Source organism: Mustela lutreola, chromosome 2 (assembly GCF_030435805.1).
Source record: "Mustela lutreola isolate mMusLut2 chromosome 2, mMusLut2.pri, whole genome shotgun sequence".
NCBI lineage: Eukaryota > Metazoa > Chordata > Mammalia > Carnivora > Mustelidae > Mustela > Mustela lutreola.
Window position 1 is genome coordinate 139,096,279 of NC_081291.1, and position 24,230 is coordinate 139,120,508.

General features: G+C 37.3%; 2 protein-coding genes across 3 annotated transcripts in view; both read right to left on the bottom strand.

The window, feature by feature from the left end:
* Positions 1–24,230, bottom strand: part of LOC131824918 (vasodilator-stimulated phosphoprotein-like) — a 113,568-nt gene that overhangs the window by 26,577 nt on the left and 62,761 nt on the right. The window lies entirely within an intron of this gene.
* On the bottom strand, positions 4,407–7,260 carry ARL14 (ADP ribosylation factor like GTPase 14). Its single transcript, XM_059163626.1, has one exon. The coding sequence runs from the start codon at positions 5,329–5,331 to the stop codon at positions 4,759–4,761; it is 573 nt and encodes a 190-aa protein (XP_059019609.1). The 5' UTR covers positions 5,332–7,260; the 3' UTR covers positions 4,407–4,758.

The following is a 24,230-nucleotide window of genomic DNA, read 5'->3' on the forward strand; positions in this document are numbered from 1 at the left end:
AGGATGGCTCCTGGTTTTTTGGCCTAAGAAGTACTCTGGCCAGTCCTATTTGACTTATAGAAACAAAGAAATTTGATGATGAAAGTGTATGTGCCACATTATTGTTAAATTCATTGTATGATAATAATTATACTTTTTTAAAAATCTTGGAAATCAGAGGACTAAGGTTCAATAATGGCTTAATCAGTTCTTCATATCTTTAAAATGGTGTTGACAAGATCTGCTCTGCCTCATAAGATTTTGAGAGAAAAAAATGAGGTAATGTTTATGAAAATATTACTCAGGGTTAAGTCATCTAATAACTCACTTTTGTATCTGTGTGGCACTTTCAAGGTACAGTGCACTTTCTCCTGTTTGAAGTAGCTGAATTTGTTAATAGTAAACACTATGCTAAACTTCTGGTGGACTGAAACTCCTGTGACCCTATATGCCAAATTATGTTAAACTACTCATTAGCACTACCAAAGAAGAAATCTGTCCTTTGCCTCTCTTGCTCTCTTTCTCTCATTTTGTCTCTCTCATTCTCCCTCTTTCACTCTGGAAAAGTTCATGCATGCAAGAGCAGGCCAACCCTTTGAGAAGCACAACGGATAATACTGTTTTGTGGGTTGTTCCTTCATATACTCAATACACTGAAGCCTCTGTAGACCATCCCCCAGTGCCACGCATAAGGTACAAGTACTTCAGGACTCTATCTGAAATTCCTGTTCTTCCCTGTTTTGGCAGAACACAAATCGTTTATCATCAGAACATAGTGTTGTTCAGCTTGTTAAATAGACAGATTTTAAGGTATATTAGTCACTGCTGCTGCTTTATTTATTTGTTATTCTTTATTCTTATGTTCTGTTGGGATTTCTTTTTTTTTTTTTTTTAACCAGGAAATACTTAGAAAATCAGATAAAAATATTTAACTGATATTTACCTTTCAGATTTTTACATCTTTAAGGAAGGTACATTTCAGAAGTGATACGCTTTTGTTTGATACAGATACTTGGCAGTATATGATTTTGATGAATTAAAAGTTTTGCCTTGTTACATATAGATAATAGAATAAGATGAATGACAATAATAAATATCAAGGCATGAATATTCACAGTCTCTTTCCTCTCACCTGTCAAGGGATATTTTGCTTTTGTGCATCTCATCTTTTCCCCTACCCTCAATTTTGGGCTTTATTAGGTGGATCAGAATGAAGAATGTATAAGTATATGTTTGTATGTGTGTTGAAGGGTAAGAGGAGCACGCTAGGCAGAGCTGGAGGGAAATGCCAAAGAAAGGAAAGATTGGTAAAATGTACATTGGAAAGAAAGCAAGTGACTGATGAAAGAAAATAGATTGAAGCCCAGGGAAGAAACGCAAAAAGCATGGAAATGTTCAAGTTTCTCAAACAAGATTACTAGAGACTTTAAGGAATAGCTGCTATCTTGGGGGAAGATGTTGAAATGACAGAGGAAAAGCTACTTTGTAACTTTGGGTCTTATATTAAGAATGTATCTGCCCAGCATACCCACAATATACAGCTAGAGCTTTCTCAAGTGAAAATTTTAATTAATTTTTATATTTGGGGGGATTGTTTCTTCTGAATTTTACATAATGCTGAGACTAGGCCGCAAGGGCTTCACTTAATTCAGAATACCAAAATACTGAGGACCACCAGGTGATGTTTTCTATTCAACCATTTTCTATGGACATAGGTTAGTGATTCCTGAGTTTAAGATTATTAGTAAGATTTTTTTTAACCACATAGGGAAAATGGTAAGGGAAGATGTGTTTTTTTAAAAAGATGCATATTTGTGGTTTTCATAATTTTGTGGAACTTAGAAAAAAACACTACTACCAAGCATTTAACATTGAAGATCTCTACTGAGATCTTCCTGAAATCAGAAACATTTTTTGCCAGTCCCTCGGCTTGGTTCTTAGATCTCTGTTATCACACTTCATATATTCTGTCTGGCTTGTTTTTTCAGAGAACCTTCTTTTTTTTTTTTTTAAGATGTTATTTATTTATTTGTCGGGGGTGGGTAGGGAGGAGCAGAAGGAGTGAGACAGAATCTCAAGCAGACCTTACTGAGCACAGAGCCTGACATGGGGCTTGATCTCAAGAGACTGGGATTATGACCTGAGCAGAGGCAAATGCTTAACCCACTGAACCAGGTGCCCCTCAAAGAACCTTCTTAATATAAAGTATTATATGTTGGCCTGCATTTATTTTCCCCCCAGCTTTATTGAGATGTAACTGACAAACAAGATTGTAATATGTATTACATATATAATGCATAATGTGATTTGATATACATTGTAAAAGAATTCCCACAACTGAGTTAATTAACACATCCTCCTTTTTATTTTTATTTATTTTATGTGTCTTTTATTTTCATCCTCCTTTTTTTTAAATGAGAGTGCTTAAGATTTATGCTCTTAGCAAATTTAAGTATGCAGTACAGTTTTATTAACTATAGTCCCCATGCTGTACATTAGATCCTCAGAATTTATTCATTTTATAACTGAAAGTTTGTGCCCCATTACAAACATCTCCCCATTCCCCCTTCCCTCATCCCCAACTTCTGTCAACCACTAATCTACTTTCTATTTCTGTGAGTTTGGTTTTTTAAGATTCCCCATAAAAGTGAAATCACAAAATAGTTGTTTTCTGTGTCTGACTTACTTCACTTAACTAATGTCCTTAAGTTTCATCCGTGTTGTCACAAATATTAGAATTTCCCTTTTTTGTGGCTGACTAGGATTCCATCATGCATACACACCACATTTTCTTTATCCATGCATCCGTTAATCCATTGATAGAAGCTTAGGTTGTCCCCATTTTGACTATTGTGAATAATGTTGCAATTAACATGGAAGTGCAGATGTATCTTCAAGGTAGTGATTTCATTTCCTTTAGCTATATACCCAGTGGTAGGATTGCTGGATCATATGGTAGTTTTATTTTTAATTAAGCCTGGATTTATTCCTTTTTTTCTAAAGATTTTATTTATTTATTTTTTAAATAATCTCTATACCCACGGTGTGGCTCAAACTTACAACCCAGAGATCAAGAGTCGTATGCTCTACCAACTGAGCCAGCCAGGTGCCCCTAGCCTGGCTCTATTCTTAATTATGTATAGTAAGCTCATAGAAGATGGACAGCATACCTTATTTACAGAACACTATGACAATTAACAGTACTGGCCTTGAAGTTAGACAGATGAGTTTGAATCTTGTCTCTGCCACTTCTCAGTGAAAAAACAGAGTAGTTTTTGTGTGGTTGTTATTGTTACTTTGTTTAATCTCAGTACTCTCCTCTGTAAAATTGACATAATAATGCTAATTTCTCTCAGGGCAGTTGTCAACATTAAATGAGATGTATGAAAGTGATCAGACAACACGTGGCACAGACAAGCATTCAACCGATGATAACTGTTATCATGTGTGTATCTCCTTTTTAAATTTGAATCCCTACGTGCAGCATTCAGATCTTTGCTATAAAGATCATGGCTAGGGTGAGAGAAGGAAACGATAAGAGGAATTAGGGGCTAGCACCCTTGAACATTTATTTTCCTCTGTGACCTTAAGATTTAGAGCCCAGGGAGCTGCTGTTGGGGCTTGAGGCCTGCTTCTTCTAGCCCAAATGAGCTTTGTTAGAGGTTAGGCAGGAAGAAAGTGTCATTTTGTTAGTACCAGGACCTCCCTGGGAGTTCTGAGCCTGTCAGGGGAATTTCAGTTCAAACCCCAATTCCTTTTCTCCTCCCCTATAATGTCTTCAGGGTCTTCTAGTGATGGGAGCTTCCAGTGACAAACCTCCACCTTCATGGGTCGCTAGGAGCTGGGAACCATCTTAAAAACTACCTCCTGCATGAAGCACTTCCTGTTTTCCCAGGTCAGAAAGAGTCACTCATGTTATAGCACATACTTATTGCCCTATTCTAGCTACTAGCTTTATGTTGTTTCCTCCTGTGAATTGCAAAGTCTCCTGAGTTTAAAGTCTGGCTCTGGTTCCTTTTTGATCAGTGCTGTGAGCTGTACATATATTCCCAAGTACGGACTATTCTATTGAATTCTATGTAAGCCCATCTTGAGCCTATAACCTCAAGCTGAGTAAAACCCAGACCTTGTCCTAAACTCTAAGGTGCTAGCTAGCCTGACCCCCAGAACTTTAAGAGATAAACGTCTCCCTATGTTTCTGGGCAATTAACAGCCTGAAGTTCCTTATTTGACTCACTGTCAGAAGTTCCCACCAATAGATTTCTAAGAGTTTGCAGGAATCCAGAAAAAATCTTCATTTAAGTAATAGGGATTTACAAGATGTTAACATCAAACTTTTTCCTCTCCATAATTTAAAGTTCTATTTTTTACTAACTATTCTACAGGAGTGTGATAGAAATTCAATACTGTAACAGCTGGAAACCATCTGAAAGAATTCTGACCCTCTAAGCAGTTTACTTAAACTTTGTTCTAGTTGTCATATAAAAACAATAAAGCAATAATTTATTTGGTCCCAAACACGATTATTCTGATTCATACATAAATCCAACATATACAAAATTATAAAATTTTCATTCTCAACTATCATTACCACATAGTTTACTAAAGTGCCTGGCCAAAAATAATATTGTCTAGATATTATTCTATGTTTTAGCTGAATTTAGGTGAAATAACATCTTAGGACAAGTTTGCTAACTCAGCAACTTGCTTTTCTCATTTGGCATCGGAAAAAAGTTACCCTTTCAACTTCACCAGTATGTCACTGCTTGGATCTCAGTTCTACCTAAAGAATGCTAAAGTGTCTCCTCTTGATTTCACATGGCTTTTCACAAATTCAGTCAGTTTCCTGAACCCATCCATCAGTCCATCCCCAGTGATGGCACAGCAGGGCTGTACATACCAGTTCCGGTCACTGCAGAGCTGCTTCACTCTGAACATTCTGGTGATGTCCTCGGCAGTCAGAGCTCCAGGCACATCCTGTTTGTTGGCTAACAGGACAACAGGCACATTTTTAATGTGTTCATTCTTCAAAATGTGCTTTAGCTCTCTCCTGGAGTCTTCCAGTCGCTGCTTGTCCGTACTATCCACAACATACATCAGCCCATCGGTGTTCTCACAGTAATACTCCCACACAGTTCTCATTTTCTCCTGTCCTCCAACATCCCAGACTGTGAGTGAAAAACTCTTTTCCAACTCGATCATCTCCACGTTGAAACCTATTGTTGGGACGGTAGTAATATCCTTAGCAAACTTTAATTTGTAAAGGAGTGTAGACTTCCCGGCTGAGTCAAGTCCCAGAAGAAGAATCCGGGCTTGTTTGGTTTTGGGGTTTTTAGAACTCAGTAGACCCATTTTAGGGTGTTTTTTTTTTTTTTTCCTCCCTTCAAAGACCTTTTCTTTTGGCCAGGTTGAATGTTTGCTCTCTAGGTCTTGACTGAAAATAATAAGAGGAAAGAAGATAGCAAACGCTTCATGTTCTGTTTTACCACTGGGAATCTGTGTGCCTTTATGTTGCAGCTTATTGACCTCATTATAGGCAAACAATGTTTTATTTGCAGTCCCAGCCAATCCTAAGGAATCTGGTATGAGTCAGCAGCCAGTGTTACAGTGGCTCAAAGGGGAAATTCTTTGTGAGTGAGTAGGGTGTAGGAGGGGCTGGGTGGGTGATGCCACAGCTTGTTCTCTTCCAGATACTGGAAATTTAGAGGTAACCAAAGGTTTACGGGAACATGGTTTGGTAGTAGAATAAAAACTTAATGTTACAAGTGGTTTATAGAACTTCTCTAATTATTATACTGAACATTTATCTTATCCCAGTTGTAAATGAGTAACCAGAGTTCTGAAGTCATGAAGGGAGAGTTTATCTCAGCGCCTGAAGTATCTTTAGTTCTCTTCACCAGTCCAGATTATTCAGTAGGACACTTTAACCCACCCAAGGATATGTGAACCTTACTCCCATAATATGCAGAAACACTTCTCTATTCTTCTAGAAAATTACAATGATTCACAAGGCCAAATATGCAGGGATAGGAGGGGAGTTTGTAACACAAACACTTGAAATTAAGCAGTCTGCTTAAAGGTGGTAAATTGAGTACGTTTATTTATCTCCTTTCCTCAAGACTCCACCAAAATGATGGCAAAGGAATAAAAAGAACATATAAACCCATAACAAGAGCAGGAGAATCCATCAGAGGGTGAGAGATTTCAACAAAATTCTGCAAGGTGGAATATGGATGGAAGACGAGTGGTGTTAAGATTCAGCTGAGTAAATCTGAAGATGTGATTGGCTTTATTAAGTGATTCATGAATTGGGCAGCATCCCATCTACCTAGTAAAGGGGAGTTTCAAGGAGTTTTACAGAATGGAAGCTTTCTATGGAAAGGAGGATGGGATAGGGATGGGCATAATGGGTATAGGGAATGGGAGATAGAGGCTTCCTATTACAGAATGAATAAATTATAGGAATAAAAGGCACAGCATAGAGAATACAGTCAATGATATCACAATAGCATTGTATGAGAATCGATGGTAGCCACACTTGTGGTGAGCATATTATAATGGATAGAACTGGTGATTCACTATGTTGTACACCTGAAACTCATGTAACATTGCATATTAACTATACTTCAATTTTTAAAAAAAATGAAAAGAAAGGAGAATGGGGCAGGAAAGTTATTAGCAAAAGAGAACAAAGGATCGTTTCAGGCTAAGTTGCCCTCCCTGAAGAAGGAAAGGGGACCTTTTCAAGTGGATTATTTAATTTTCCTTTGAGGAATGGAGAGGGCCTGTGTGACAAATTACATCATTGGTGCTGTTCAGAAAATTTCTGATTGACAGGTTAAGACCTATTTCTGGGGGAGGTTGAATCTGCAGTTAGGTTAGATATTAAGCCCCAGTTTGGTGACTCAGCCCGGCCCAAGTGATGCCTATTTTGGGCCTGTGGTTTTCATTTTACAGTGGTAACTGATGCAACAGGATAAAACTGAACCTTGGAATATTGATACACGGATACAGATGGGAGGATAGAAATGAGGGACTAAGAACAGCAGGGCTTAAACGTCTGAATAATGACCCCCCAACAAACAAACAAACAAATAAATAAATACATAAAACCACATGTACACACACCTCTGCTGACTGACCATTCAGCAACAAGATATTATCCCGAGCAAAAAAAAAAAAAAAAAAAAATTTTAAAAGTGATATCAGAAAAAAGATCTCCAGGTTTTGAGAGTTGGGAGTTTCCACATCATAATGTCTAACTTAGTATTTAATTAATTATACCCAACCTGACAGTTGGCAAACATTGCTCATGTATGCAGAATACCCAGTCAGCTTTTCAGTGCACAGAGGTTCCCATACGTAATACATAAGATGCCTTCAGTATAATGAGAGAAAGACCAAAATTTTTTAAAAAGGCTTTATAGAAGTTTAAACAGGGTTAATGCAGTGATTTGAAAATATTTCCAGAGATTTGAAAAGGTATTGCATCCATAAAATAAGACAAAGATGCTATTCAAAAGCCTACTCAAAAAACAAAATAGAACTCTTGAAAAACAAATACATGACTTTCAAAATTTGAACAGATCAATAATAGGTTGGAAGAAAATCTTTCAGAAAGTAGAAGATAGAAAATATGAAGAATAAAAGGATATAGAGATCAATCCAGACATTTTATTTGTTTTTAAAGATTTTATTTATTTGAGAGAAAGAGCATGTAAGAGGAGGGGCAGAGGGAAAGGGAGAGGGATACACTGAGCCCATTGGTGGGCTCAGTCTCACCAGCCTGAGATCATGACATGATCCGAAACCAATAGTCAGCCACTTCACTGACTGAGCCATCAGTCACCCCCAATCCATAAGTTTTAATATCTAACCTATATGACTTTATTCCAGAGAAAACAAAAATATGAAAAGGAAAATTATCAAAGAAACAATGTAAGGGCACCTGGGTGGCTCAGTGGGTTAAACCTCTGCCTTCAGCTCAGGTCATGATCTCAAGGTCCTGAGATCAAGGCCCACATCGGGTTCTCTGCTCGGCGGGGAGCCTGCTTTCCCCTCTCTCTCTGCTTGCCTCTCTGCCTACTTGTAATTAATAAATAAAGTCTTTAAAAAAAAAAAAGAAACAATATAAGACTATTTCCAGAGCTAAAGAATAAATTCTCCAGATTGAAAAATCTTTCCTCAGTTTAGCAAGTTGACATTTAAAAGAGCTGCAATAAGGCCAATGAAATAAAGGTTTTATTTTTACTAGAACTAAAATTTTATTTTTTAGAAGAAATTAAGTAGACTGTTCTGGGTGTAGAAAGAACATTTACAAAGAAATTATTTAAACTTTTTTAAATTTTAAGTTTTTATTTTAATTCTAGTTAACATAGTGTTATATTAGTTTCAGGTATAGGATATAGTGATTCAAAAATTCCATACAACACCTGTTGCTCATCACAAGTGCATTCCTTAGTCCCCATCATCTATTACACACCTCCCCCTACTCTCTCCCCTCTGGTAACCATCACTATGTTCTCTATAGTTAAGAGTCTGTTTCTTAATTTGTCACTCTCTCCTTTTTTCCCCTTTGCTCATTTGTTTTCTTAAATTCCACATATGAGTGAAATCATACGGTATTTTTCTGACTGACTTATTTCCCTTCGCATTATACTCTCTAGCTCCATCCATATCTTTGCAAATAGCAAGATTTCATTCTTATTTTATGGCTGAATAATATCCCTCTGTGTGTGTGTGTGTGTGTGTGTGTGTGTGTGTGAGAGACAACCTCTTTATCCATTCATCAATCAATGGACACTTGGGCTGCTTCCATATCTTGGCTATTATAAATAATGCTGTTATAAATATAGAGGTACTTATATCCCTTTGCATTAGTGGGGATTTGGGAGGGCAGCAAAGCAGAGTTTATTGAGCAATGGTAAAGTGATAGTACAAAGCTCCCAAGGAGGGAGGGGACCCAAGAGGGTTGCCACCAAAGTTTCTAAGTCTAGGGATTTTTATGGGTTTGTTGGTGGCCTGTTTTAATCTGATTAACCCTCCCCTGCGCCTATCATCCAATCACTTATTTGTCTATCATATGGGAAAGGTGGAGACTCCTTCCATGTAAAATCCTTTTAAGGGTGGCTTCCTCTTAGGGCAGGGCCCCTTGTTCCTGCCTGCCTGTCTTCCAACTATCCACCATTCTCCTATCTGAAGAGATAACCCTAACTTTTGTTAGAGAAGAAAGGCAATGACTCATCGCAGCTACTTCCTGCTGGTCAGGGGTGTTGGATGAGGTGGCAGCCAGGATTCCTCTTGTCCTGATCTATCAAGGGGTCTCTTTGTAGATGTATGGTTTGACCTCCGCGTGAGGCTCCATCTGAACCACCACCTGGAGTTTGAGGACCTTTCTTGGTTAGTTGTCCTTAACGATGGTGGAGATCCCTGACAAGCCCCTATAAATGTTACAAGATTTTTTCTCAGTCAGTGCCCACAGTGCTTGTTTACGCCACTTCAAAAATGAAGAGAATAAAACAAAACAAAAAAGAATGAAGAGGTAGTTCAGACAGAGTGGTGGGCAGCAAAGCAAGGTTTATTGAACCAACAACAAAGTGATAATACAAAGTTCCCAAAGAGGGAGGGGACCCGAGGGGATTGCCCGTGTTTTTGTATTCTTTGAGTAAATACCCAGTAGTATGATTTCTGGATCATAAGATAAATCTATTTTTAGCTTTTTTGAGGAACCTCCATATAGTGGCTACACCAGTTTGGATTCCCACCAACAGTGTAGGAAGGTTCCCCTCTTTCTACAACCTCTTCAACATTTGTTGTTTCTCGCTTTGTCAATTTTGGCCATTCTAACTGGTGTAAGATGGTATCTCAATGTGGTTTTGAATTTCCCTGATGGCTAATGATGATGAACATTTTTTCATGTGTCTGTTAGCCATTTGTATGTCTTCTTTTGAGAAGTGTCTGGTCATGTCTTCTGCCAATTTTTTGACTTGACTATTTGTTTTTTGGGTGTTGAGTTTGAGAAGCTCTTTTTTTTTTTTTAAATTTTTTAAATTAACATATAATGTATTATTAGCCCCAGGGGTACAGGTCTGTGAATCGCCAGAGAAGTTCTTTATAGATCTTGGATATCAGCCCTTTGTCTGTAGTGTCATTTGCAAATAACTTCTCCCGTTCCCTGGGTTGCCTCTCTGTTTTGTTGACTGTTTCCTTTGGTGTGCAGAAGCTTTTTATCTTGATGAAGTCCCAAAAGTTCATTTTTGCTTTTGTTTCCCTTCAAATTTTTTTTCATTAAACTTTGCTTTCCATCGGTAGCCCTCTTACCTCAAATAATGTAACCTGGGGCAAACAGCTGGTTTAAGGACATAGCTAAAATTAACTGCAGAATGAGAAATGTCAAGGTACAGATTAAATACTCTAGAAACACATCAGAGTACTTAGCTGGGTACAGGCTTAAAGCGTTAAACTGTCTAAATTTAATTAGTTTATCACAGACTCTGAAATCAGACAGATTCCAGTTACAGTCACAACTGTACCTTTTTTTCCCTGTATAAATCTGGACACATTACTTCTCATTTTAATTTCTTCATCTGAAAATTGGGAAATAATATCTACCTCTCAGGGTGATTGTAAGTAGTAAGTGAGAAATAAGGCAGCCTGGGATGCCTAGTACATGATACATAGTACATACTCAATAAATGGTAACTGTTATTATTTTATTACTGGTCATAAGGATAACAGGTTTATATTTGTTGGGCAAATGAGATTTATATTTAATAACTTTTTTGAGAAGGAGTATAAAATTGTATCTTGGCTCTGTGGGAAAAAGTACTGTGCTCCATAACAAATGTCTGTGGAATGGTTAATCTATGTGTCAGCTTGACTGGGGTAAGGGATGCCCAGAAAGCTGGCAAAACATCACTCTTGGTGTGCTTGTGAAAGTATTTTTGGAAGAGATTGGCATTTGAATCTGTAAATGGAGTAAAGAAGGTTATCCTCAACCACACCATTGGGTATCATCCAATCCTTTGAGGGCTGATAGAAGAAAAATTCGAGGGAAAGGTGAATTTGTTCTCTGTGTGATTGAGGACATCCATTTTCTCTGGCCCTCAGACATCAGTAATCCTGGTTCTGAGGACTGCTGACTCAGAGGGGGACTTACAGGATTGGCTCCCATGGTTCTCCAGCCTTTGGGTTTGGACTGGATGTAAATCCTCTGCAGACTGCAGATCATGGGACTTAGCCTTTATCACATGAGTCACTATCTCATAATATATCTCTTTCTACATATCCATATCTGTGTGTGTTCATTTCTCTGGAGAACTCTGACTAATACAGACACTTAGAAGTTTAAGAAGGGCATAGTATCCTATTTGTCATTCTCAGTTGCTGCTATCAGACACAACATGGTCCCTCGTCCTACAAACACTTATCCCCATAGTTGAGGCCTCTTGATCCTCTTTTATTTTTTTTAAAGATTTTATTTATTTGAAATACAGAGAGGACTTGAATTTGGAAGAGAGGCAGAGGGAGAGGGTGAGGAATAAGCAGCCCCCCCCCCACTGAGTCAGGAGCCCGGAGTGGGGCTCAATCCCAGGACCCCAAGATCATGACTTGAGCCGAAGTCAAACCCTTAACTAACTGAGCCACCCAGGTGCTCCCACTTGATCCTGTTTTGGAATCTAATTGTCTCAATCCCTATCTGAAACATCAAGTAGTTAAGCAGCTCCAATCCTCCTAAGATCTATACAGAGTTATCCTAACCACTAACTTGGTCATAACATGGTATCCTAATTTTAACAACTAAACAATTGCCTATTTAAATTTTATTTGTATTTGTGTTTGCTTTTTTTTTTTTTTTTTAGCCTTTTGAAATACATGCTAGTCCCAGCTGTTAAACTCAAGTCTGTAACTCAGTTTCTTGCACTCCAGTCCCTTCCTAAAACAGGAACCCTGACTCACATTTGCCATATTTTTTCCTAAGCTAGCATCCTTAATGCTGAAATCTGACTTTCTGGACAAAGCCCTTGTTAATCATTGAAAATGTCTTCCTTGTTGAGTATAGGCTTCTCATTATTGCCACTCCATATTCTCCATCAATTTTCTATCCAACTACATGTTGGGACATCTTGCTCCATCAACCCTTTACTGAATACTTGCCAAGTCAAAAAGATACACATAAGTTTGTATGAAAATATTTGTAGAAATCTCAGTATGAAATGTAAATACCAAAAAGTAAGAAATACTTCAAATTCACAGATTATATGATGTGCCTTTCTCTTGAATTCAGTATGGAAAATTTTAATTTTTTTAATTTTATGGGTTTACTTACAGAAATCAAATATATTCAGAAAATATCCCTTTGCCAGCAGTTAGACAAATATTGACTAATTGTCATATGCCAAGTACTGTGCAAGTTCTAGAGGGAAACGAGCACAGAGGCGACTAAGGTTAGTGGGACAATCTGTGATTCAGTCTTAAATCAAGGGAGCCTCCCAGGGCGGCTGTATGGTGCTAAATCTGAGGCCCAGTGAGTCATGCTGGTTATCGGCAAAGAATAACCTGTTATCCTCCAGGAAGATTTGGGCCTTTCTTATAGAGTCCAGATTGTGGGGGCCCATCATGGAAGCCACAGCTTTCACTTCCATCAAACTATTTCTTCTGTAGAGTGCTGCTTCCCTAAGAGTTTGGGCAGAAAGGGCCTGGAACAGAATCTCCATGCATTCTCTGTTTCAGCTGCACATGAGGACCATCATCTCACAGAGGACAGGTGTCATGATCACGAAGTGAAACTGGTCTTGAGCTACCAGGATTCTAAGTTTGTGTATTACTGTTGTACAGCCATGCTTGCTGGTTGACAGAGGGAGGAAGAGTAGATAAAGAATGTTCCCAGACCATGTAATACTGTGTAGCACCAAAAAGTAATGAGATAAGTGTCCATATATTTAAAGGAAGAGCTTGCTAAAAGGTATTAAGAGGAAACAACAAATTCTAAAATAGTACAGTTGATGTAATATCACAAAATAACAAAATTTTATTTTATTAACCCTGCCCCACAAAATAACAAACTACATGTTTCTCAATATATGCATAGAAAATAATTCAGAAAGCTACACATAAAACCAATGAGTTTATCCTCCTCTGGAGCAGACTTGGTTAAAAGATTTTTGCTTTATCTTATTTAAAACTTTTTTTAATTTAACAAAAATATGAAATATCACAGTCTGAAAGATTATATAATATATATGTGCATTTTAAAGAAGAACAGAAGTAAAAATTTAAAGGGTCACCAATGTCTGTCCCACACAGCTAAGGAAATAGAACATCACCAATATCATTGAATGCCCCTAAATAATTACATTTCTCTCCTTCCCTAGAGAAATAACCTTTAACCGGAACTAATGTTACTCATTCCTTGCTTTTGGTTTTAGTCTTTAGTTTCTATAAAAAGAAATGTATAAGTAAAATATAATTAGTAGTACTTATTATGTACTTCTAAGTAATATGTTATTACCTAAGTAATATTTACTGAGTAAAAAGATCTAAGTAATATATTACTAATACATAAAAGTAACATATATAAACAGTATATTATTTACTTTATTTTCTACTTCTTTAATTTTTGCTATTTATTATTTTCCACATTTTGCTTTCTCTGCCTTGTCTCCTATTGCTTTTATTTTTGTTTCTAATAATAGCTTATGGCAAATTCTCATCTGTTCTCAGTCTCATTAATTATCAGTTTTTTCTTTTCCTTATATTAGCATTTAAGTCTGTAAATTTCTCCAAAGTATCATTTTATCTGCATGCCACACATTTTTTATTCATTGTTTTTATTAGTTGTTTTAAGTATTTTCTGACTTCCATTACACATTTTTTTCTTTGATCCATCAATTATTTAGAAGTATTTTTCTAACTTTGCATAATACAGAAGTTTTAAATTCTTAAGATTTATTTCTAGCTTAATTTCACTGTGGTAAGAAATATTGATTCTTGGACATTTATTGAGATGCTTTATGACCTAGTATATAGTCACTTTTTGTAAATGTTCCATATATGTTTGAAAAAAATATGTATTCTTTAATATTTAAGTACACTATTCTGTATCTCTATCTCTTAGGCCAGGTTTAATCATTGCCCATTCAGACCTTGTCTGCTTGACTTATTGACCAAAGAGGGAGGACTTGTAAAATCTTGCCAACTAACAGTGGCAACTAACGGTGGTTCATTTCTTCTCATACCTTTGATAATTTTTGCATTCTGTATGCTGAAGCAACTTTATTAAGTATTGACAAGTTTAGAATTTTATCTTGCTGGTAGATTGACCATGTTTTCAATTGCAATGACGTATTTGATCTCTAGTAATATTTTTTCTCTTGAGTTTGCCTGTTTCTAATATAACCCCCTCAATTTCCTTTTGGTTAGTGTTTGCTTGTCCTTTCAACCTTTCTGTGTTCTTATGGTGAGATCTATTTCTTTTAATAATATAAACTTTTTTTCAAATTCTGTTTGACACTCTTAGTCTGGAGAATATAGTTTCTTGACATTGTATTTATTTACCATTTTATTTATATTTTGTTTATCCCACTTAAGTGTTTTTTTCCCTTATCTTTGTTTCAATTAACTGTAATTTTTCTTCCCTTCCTTTTTTTCACCTCAACTGATTTGGATATTATGGAATCTAATTCAACTGCAGTAGGCAGAATTTAGAGAGCCTCCTGAATTCCCATCATGTGGCTTGTAATTCCCTTTCTATGAGTGCAGATGTGCCTGTGAATGTGATGTTACTCTCCTCATTAAATTATATGGCAAAGGTGAAGACGTTTTTAAAATATTAAGGTCTCATGTTAGTTGACTTTGGGTCGATCAAAAGGGAGATTATTCTGGATGAGTGTGGTCTAATCAGTAGAACCTTAAAAGAGACAGGGCCCTTCCTGAGAAGGGAAATTCAAAGCATTGGATTTGTCCTGCTGGCCTGGAAGAAAGCAGTCATGTTGTTAATGGCCTGTGAAGAGGGGTAACCTCTAGTAACTGAGCTCTCAGGCCTATAACCACTAGAAACTAAATTCCCCTGATAATCTGAATGAGCTTGAAGAGGACCCTGACCTCCAGATGAGAATCCCAGCCTGGTCAGCACTTAGGACTGTGGCCTTGTGAGACCCTGAGCAGACAATTCAGGTATGCCATGCCTGGACTCCTGACCCATCAACCCATAGAAACTGTGAAATATAAATGTACATTACTTTAGGCTGCTAAATTTGTGGGAATTTGCTGTGTAGCAATAGAAAATGAATAAAATTGCCTTAGAAATCTTAACATTCATATTTAACACCTGAAGATAACCAATAACATTACCCATGTTTAGGAAAATACAAGGACCTTAGAGTGTTTTAATTCCTTTTTACCACTCTTTCATGATACATGCTATTGTTGTTTGGGTTTGTCTAGCTTAACTTATTTCACCCTCAAAGCAAACATTGTCATTATTGCTTTATTCAGTAAATGCTTGCTTAGATTTATCTACATGTTTACCATGTTCTTTGCTCACCATTTCTTCTTATACTCGGGCTTTCTCCAGTGTTTATTTATCCTCATTCTTAAGTATAGTCTCTAGAAGATCTTTTAAAAAGGGTTTGCTGTATAAAAGCTCTCCATTTTTTTAGTCAGAAAATAACTTTATTTTAACCTCATGTTTGAAAGATTATTTCACTGGATAATAGTATAGTTTGACATTTATCTTCCCTTAGTACATTAAATGTACCATTCCACCATCTTCTGGCTCCATTTGTTGCTGTGGGAAAATCTCTTGTCAGTTTAAATATAGTTCCTTAACAGATACATTATTTCTTTCTCTAAATGCTTCTAATATAGTCTCCTGACTTTTAGTATCTGAAGTCTCATTGTAATGTGTCTAGGTGATTTCTTTTTATTTATTGTTTGTAGTTTGTAGTTCTGTTTTCTGAATCTGTATGTTGGTGTTTCTCATCACCAAATAGAAAGAAGAAATTCTTTCCTCAGAATTCAAGAAATTTTCAGCCATTATCTCTTTTATAATTTCACCCTCTTTGTTGTCTTTTTCTGAATGTTATAATTTCTTCCCATTCATCATGAATTATCTCTTCAACTGTGCTTCTATGCCTGAATTTCTAAATTTACCTGAATTTCTAATTTTTTAAAAAGATTGTATTTATTTATTTGACAGACAGAGATCACAAGTAGGCAGAGAGGCAGGCAGAGAGAGGGGGAGGGAAGCTGGCTCCCTGCTGAACAGAGAGCCTGATGCAGGGCTTAATCCCTGGACCCTGAGGACCCTGAGATCATGACCTGAGCCAAAGGCAGAGGTTTAACCCACTGAGCAACCCAGATGCCCCCTTGAATTTCTAATTTTAATTACTACATTTTTGATATGTAGAGCTTCTGTTGATTCTTTTTCAAGCCTGTGTGGTCAACTGACAATTTATAGTTTGACATTCTTCCAGTAATCTTTTAAAATGTTTCTTTAAATATATTAAACACGCTTATATTTTATTCTGTACCAGATCATTTCATTATTTGAAGATTTTAATGTCTCACTTTGCAGTGTTTTCTACTATTGCCTTGTATATCTGAAGTCATATTTCTTGAAAATGTGTATGTGAAGTTGAATGTAATGACTTTTATTTTAAAGATTTTTTATTTGTTTATTTGACAGAGAGAGAGAGACATCACAAGTAGGCAGAGAGGCAGGTAGAGAGGGGGTGGGGAGGCAGGCTCCCCACTGAGCAGAGAGCCTGATGCAGGGCTTGATTCCAGGACCCGAGACCATGACCTGAGCTGAAAGCAGAGGCTCAACCCACTGAGCCACGGATGCCCCAATGACTGTTCTTTTTTTAAAAAAAGATTTTATTTATTTATTTGACAGAGAGAGAGAGAGAGCACAAGGAGGGGGAAAGGCTGAGGGAGAAGGAGAAGCAGGCTCCCCGCAGAGCAGAGGAAGCCCCATGTGGGACTCGATCCCAGGACTCTGGGACCATGACCTGAGCCAAAGGCAGTGGCTTAACCAGCTGAGACACCCAGATGCCCTATGACTGTTCTTTTGAAGAGGATTTGGATTTATTTCCTTTAGCTATTGGTGGAATGTCACTAATGACATTTCTGACTTAGGGCTTTGAGGAATGTATGGTTAATAAGAATTTGGGTTCTAAACACATGTTAAAGTAGATTTATGATTAAGCCTTTTTCTCTTTGTTCAGCTCTGTCCAGAGCACAGATAAGATTGGCAAATATAGGGTGCTTGGATGGCTCAATTGTTAAGCATCTGCCTTCAGCTCTGGCTCCCTGCTCAGCGGGAAGCCTGCTTTTCCCTCTCCCACTCCCGCTTGTATTCCCTCTCTCACTGTCTCTCTGTCAACTAACTAACTAACTAAATAAATAAATAAATAAAATCTAAAAAAAATAAAAAAGATTGGCAAATATAGGGGTGCTTGGGTGACTCAGTTGGTTAAGCGACTGACTTGTGATTTTGGCTCAGGTAATATCTTGGGGTCATTAAATGGAGCTCCACATGGGGCTCAGCATGGAGCCTGCTTAAGATTTTTCTCTCTCCCTTTCTCTCTCTCTGCCCCTCCCCACCACCACATGCACCCACAATCGTTCTCTAAAAAACAAAAACAGGGGTGCCTGGATGGCTCGGTGGGTTAAAGCCTCTGTGTTCGGCTCAGGTCATGATCTCAGGGTCCTGGGATTGAGCCCCGCATTGGGCTCTCTTCTCAGCAGGGAGCCTGCTTCCTTCTCTCTCTCTGCCTGCCTCTCTGCCTACTTGTGATCTCTTTCTGTGTCAAATAAATAAAATCTTGAAAAAAAAAAAACCTTAAAAAAAATAAAAACAAAAACATAAAAAGATTGGCATATATCACCATTAATGCCCTCTGCTGGGTGGAATTTTTCTAGTTCGGCCGCTGAGTCATCCTTGAAGTTCTAACTCATTATAGTTTCCACCTTGATTGGGGCCCAGGCTTTATCTTCAGCCCTGGTACAGTGAGCCCATTAAAACTTTGCCTGGTGGCCAGTAGGGATCATATAAACACTCAGGGCTTCCTAACTCTACAGATTGTTGTTCTCTCCTTTTTTTCTGGCCTCTGAAAAACTCCCTTAATTTCTCACCAGCTCAGCCTCAGACAAACATACAAAAAATATTTATTGAGTTTTGTTTGGTTTCTCTAATATTTTATACTGCATTTTTACATGTGCTATACTGGGAAGAGTTTTACTTAACACCTACTTCATTGTATTGTCAGAAATTAAATTTTCAGTTAAATTTTATTTCAGAATTTTAGTTAAAAATACATTTAAAATATAATAAAATATTAGAAGAAAATATTGAAGAATGTGTTAATAATTTATAGATGGACTACTTAAGCTAAAACTGTAAAAAAATTGTGAATCCTATAAAGAATTAATATTGATTAATATATTTAACTGTGTAAGAATTTAAAATTTTTGTATGAAAACATCTTAAACAAAATCAGAAGACCAAAAGAAGCTAGAAGAAAATATTAACAATGTATGATGAAAGATCCATATGCATAATATATAATTAACCCATACAAATCAATAAAGGAGGCATACAGAATCAATTAGAAAATAAGCAATGGATACGAACATATAATTCAGAGAGGAGGATATACAATGCCTAAAAAGTATATAAAATTATGCTGAATGTGACTGGTCATCAGAGAAATCCATATTAAACTAGTAAGATACCATTTTTCATTCATCAAATAATACTTTAAAAGATTGATAATATGTTAGACACATTCAATATCAGTGGGAGTACAAATGATGATACAGGTTTGTTGGAGGGTTGGCAATCTATCTATCAAAATTTAAAATACAGTATTTTCAGAGAATTTTGATTCAGTGGTTAGAGGATTATACTCATCCTCCTGCCAAAACCTCAATAATTAATCATGTTTTTGTTCATATATATATATATTTTTTTACTTACTGATATATATATATATATATATCAGTAAGTAAAAAAATTCAGGAGACAGCAGAAAAGTTTTTAGGAATGTTACTTTTTTTTCCCTCAAGATAACATTAAGTGTTCAGGTAGTACCCACTCTGGTTTCTCACCACTCAGGTGTAAGATTTTCCTTATTAACTGTTTAACTGTGTCCATGGAGCAGAGAGATTCAAATCTTGAGGTTTATCACCTTGGCTATAACTTGGTGACTCATTCTCTTGAGATGACTCACTTCCCCCCTTTTGAACAAGTGATTGACAATAATATCCAATAATAACATTTCCTTCCTCATTTGGAGTACTGAGGGTAGCTTCCTCTATTCATTAGCAGAGGTATTACAAAGTAGCAAACATGCAAAAATCCTTAAGATACAATGCAAATGTATGGGAAAAGACTTAGAAAGACATTTTCCGTACTGCTATGCAATGGAGGAAGATTGCCACAGTATGTTAAAGGGATGTTAAAGGACATCATATAGTCTGTCTATGGTCACATAATTTACATAAACTATCCCCTTGGACTGGAACAGCCTAAGTCTTGCTGTGCCATTCTACCCTAGTACAGTTTAGTAAGTCCGTTTGGTTTACAAGTAATTATATGGCAAATGGCCAAGAAAGCCTCTTCCTCAGGATTGTCTCTAGCACCTAAATATACCTTTAACTCAGCAAGTAATCCTCTAAGAATCTATCATAAAAAAAAAAAAAAAAATTGTAGATGTGCCCGAAGAAGCAGGTATACAAGTTGATGTTCATTGCTTCATTGCTTATAAACAGTGAAAAATTGCAAACAGCCTATATGATCATCAGTAGAGAAAAGATTAAATATATTTTTTTAAAGATTTAAATATATTTTAAATGCATTTTGGTTCATCTGTGCTATGGAATACTTTGCAGCAATTAAAAAAAGAAAGAGAGGCATGTATGTATAGAGACATAAAATGACATCAACTTACTAAGTGAAAAAAATGCAAGTAGTGAAATAGTACACAACAGCATAAAATCATAGACTAAATATATGTATTAATATATAATACCTATTAACACTAATAAATTAACATAAACACATATATCTTATTTATTTTTATTTAAATTCAATCAATTAACATATAGTATATTATTAGTTTCAGAGATAAAGTTTAATGATTCATCAGTTTCATATAATATCCAGTGTTCATTATATCAAGTACCCTCTAATACCCATCACCCAGTTGACCATCCACCCACCCACCTCACCTGCAGCAACACTCAGTTTGTTTCTTATATTTAAGAGCTTCTTATGGTTTGTCTCCCTCTCTGATTTCGTCTTATTTTATTTTTCTGTCCCTTCCCTTATGATCCTCTGTTTAATTGCTTTAATTCCACATATGAGTGAAATCATGTGGTAATTGTCTTTCTCTGATTGATTTCTTTCACTTAGCTTAATACCCTCTAGTTCCATCCATGTTGTGGCAAATGGTAAATTCATCTATTTTAGAAGATACACATTGCATATATAAAAATGTATGGGAGAAGGTTTAGAAAGTTATTCCCATAGTACTACCCAATGAAGGGGTTTACCATAGAGTGGCATTTAAATTTTCTTTGTATTATTTTATTATGTTACACCGAGGATATCTTCATGTAGTACTTGGGTAATTAAACAATTTGTAAAAGAATTTGTTTTTATAAAGAAGAGAAAAGGTTGGTTAAGATTAAAGGGGCTAGAGGAGGATGCTTGACCTGTGTCCAGGCCAGCAGAGAAGAGAGGTTTAGAGAAGCCTGAAGTGAGGATCTGATGGCAGAACTTGGAGGATTCATGAATTACATTTTGTTTCATTTCAAAAACTTTTATTATGCCCCTATTATATGGTACCTATTGGATAAGGAATATTCAGAGGTGAAGCCTGTAATTTACTGCTTTCTAGAGGTTCACAGAGAAGTAAACAGACATTTCTAGTACAGTGAGAGCAATAAGACCTCATAGGCCTGGCGAATCAGAAAAGTACAAAGTGTGGAAGAACCCAGGATTGTCCATCCAAGTGCAAGACTTGGCTTTCTGCTTCCCCCAGTGACCACCCTGACCCTGTGTGTGTTATGCGTGTTACACCAGGAATTTCAGGACTTCAGACAAAGTAGGATCTCCTGGGGTTGGGCAACAAGGTCTCCTCTACAGCTAACAAAACTTTCTGAGCTGTAATGATGTGGACAGCAGGATTTTAGTCCTTTAACCACCTCTCTCCACTGCTACCATGAGGTTTCTATGATACTTTCAATTCCTTTAAACGAAAACAATACCTTTCATTATTAAATTGAAGATCTGAAAGTTTTAATGCAAGTGCTCTCTCAAAGCTATTCACATTAAAATATACATAACCAATCTGTGGGCAATAAATACAGAGCAAATTAATGAAAGACCAAATAAATGAAATCAGATCTTCCCAAGTTTTGACAGAATAAGGAAAGGAAAAAAAGCAACTCCTATAGCAGATTGATATTTTTATATTGGCCAGTGTATTTTTTATTTTCTATATTTCCCTTTTGCTCTGTGACCTTTTCCTCAATTTGAGGCAGCAGAGGGTAGATGTTTCTATGGCTTTGGGGAAGGAAAGTTACAAACAGATAACACAGAACTAAAGAGTCCATTTTCAAACTAGACTTTTGAGTTTCAAATTAGACTTTAAAAATTCCTGGCACAAACAATAGGCAAAAAGAGTTTTGAGGATCAAAAGCCAAAGTGAATGCCATAAACACTTCATTTTGGAAGGAGACATGATATCAGAATAGTTTCCGTTCTTGTCTTAGTCTGCTAGGGCTGCCATAACACAATACCATGGACTGGGTGGCTTAAACAGAAATCTGTTTTCTCACAGTTCTGGAAGCTAGACATCTAAGATCAAGGTGCTGGCAGAGTTGGTTTCTGATGAGTCCTCTCTTTCTGGTTTACAGACGGATGCCTTCTCTGTGTGTCCTTATATGACTTTTCTTCTATGTGTGCCTTCTTGGTGCCTCTTCCTCTTCAAATATGGGCACCAACCTTATTGGATTAGGGCCCTACCCTCATGACTTCAGTAAACAGTAGTTACCTACCTAAAGGTACTATCTCCAGGTATAGTCACATTGGGGATTAGAGCTTCAACAGATTAAACTGGGGTGAAGGCAGAGGCAGCACTCAGTTCACTCCCTGATACTTCCTTAAACTTGTTAGATGAGCTCTGTCCAAAACAAATATAATTAAAATTTTTCTAGTAGCCGCATTTTTAAAAAAAGTGAACAGAAAGAAGTAAAATTAATTATAATACTTTCTTTCATTTAATTCAGCATATCTAAAATATGATCATTTCAATGTGTAAACTATAAGGAGATATTTTATGATCTTTTTCTCATAGTCTTTGAAATTGGTGTGCATTTTTACCTTCAGTACATCTCATTTTGGACTAGCCACATTTCAAGAGCTCAACATATGTGACTAGTGGCTACTATGTTGGACAATGTAGTGTTAGACAATTCTCTAAGCTGAAGAGAGCAGTCAAATAAGAGAGCAAGAGAGAATGTCTCCAAGATATGTTTTTTTTTTTTTTTAATGATTTTATTTATTTATTTGAGAGAGAGAGAGAACAAGCACGAGAGGAGAGAGATCAGCGGGAGAAGCAGACTTCCTGCTGAGCAGGGAGTCTGATGTGGGACTTGATCCCAGGACTCCAGGATCATGACCTGAGCTGAAGGCAGTCGCTTAACCAACTGAGCCACCCAGACGCCCCTCCAAGATATGGTTAAGTCCCAAGAGGAAATGAGAAGGGTCATGATGATTGGTAGAATTTCCAGGTCAATTTTGGGAATCTGAGAGCAGAGGGACCTGTGTTCACTGCCTAGATGCGGCCAGGTAAACAGGAAAGGGCAGAAGTGGCAACCAGATGTGTCTAACAGTCCCCAAGTCTTCCACAGCCCATGGAGTCCACAGAATGGCACAGGAGAACGTCCAACAATTTCCCAATCCCTAAGAGGGGTGAAGACATGGCTCTGAGAGCATCATCACAGTCAGGGAGTTACAGGTTTCCAGAATCGAAGATGATAGGCATGTCATAAACATAGCTATGAATGACAGGCTGGAGGTCATCAGTGGCCAAGAACCCAACACTTCACCCCATGTCCCTAGAACGTAGATGCCACTCTGGGAACAGAGAAAGAAAAGGGGAAATTCTGAATTCATGGAGTTTACCAGAAATGATAAACTGGAAATAAGCTTATCTGTAATCTACTGAACTCTATTTCTGCTATTGAACAGAATGGAAACTTGAAAGAGAAATTTAAGTTCAGTTGTAAATTTTAAGTTCAGTTTTGTGAAATAAAACTGGTCTTAGCTACCCTAGGTATATCCAGCTACCCTAGACTCTGCAAAGAGAACAGTAACTATCAAGAGAGTTAAAGGGTCCCTCAGAGTACAACCAACACCTTTAAAGCCACCTGGCAGGAGGCCTCTGTCAAGACCCATGTCCAGCCCAGCAGAGGGAGTGTTGGCCTAGGAGGAATGCCATGGCCAAGGCTTTGTGTATGTAATTCATTTTGACCTGGCTCTTCCCCCCACCCCCTTTTCACATCTATTTCTATTGACTCCTGGAATTGTTCCTTGCTTTTTGTGGGTGCTCCTGGGAGAGCAGGGGATTAGCAGGCAACATTAGGGCTCTGAAACTGCTGGAGTTTGGTAGCCTGAAGTCAGAGATAGTTCACAACAGAGCACAGAGAATTTCTCTGTCTAGCTCTTCCTTTGATTTGATTGGCTTCTTGAACTTACACTCCTAGCTTCGAGATTCCCAGGTTTGTGGCTGATTTTTCTCCCTGGCACAGACCTCATTAAGACCTTTTCCCAGGGCTAGACTGCTGGGGTACAAAATTCAAGGAGGCACTCACTCTTTGGCTGCCCTTGAGAGTAGGTACCTTTTAAAATTTTGCGTCCCAAGTGCCTCACTGCCTCACCCTAGCCAAAGCCCTGTCACTTTCTACTACCTTAAATCAAACAGCTTCTAGTGCCTGGCCTCTCCTATAATCTCTCTTTGTGGGCTGCCTCATTAACACCTCTGTGTTCCGGGTCTCTCGAAAACTCCCACATCTCCAGAACAATGAGGAAGTTGCCACACAGCTGCAGGTCAACCCTGGGTGCCATCCACTGGGAGAAACTGCTGGAAGAGCTTTTTTTCCCTTTAAATTGTAGAACTTGGACTAGAAGAGACTTTAGTAATCATGTAGCTTATGTGTATTATGCTAATATTCAGGAT

What these genes read in the sequence shown, in the direction of transcription:
- ARL14 (XM_059163626.1), bottom strand. Translation starts at nt 5,331, where the DNA reads ATGGGTCTACTGAGTTCTAAAAACCCCAAAACCAAACAAGCCCGGATT.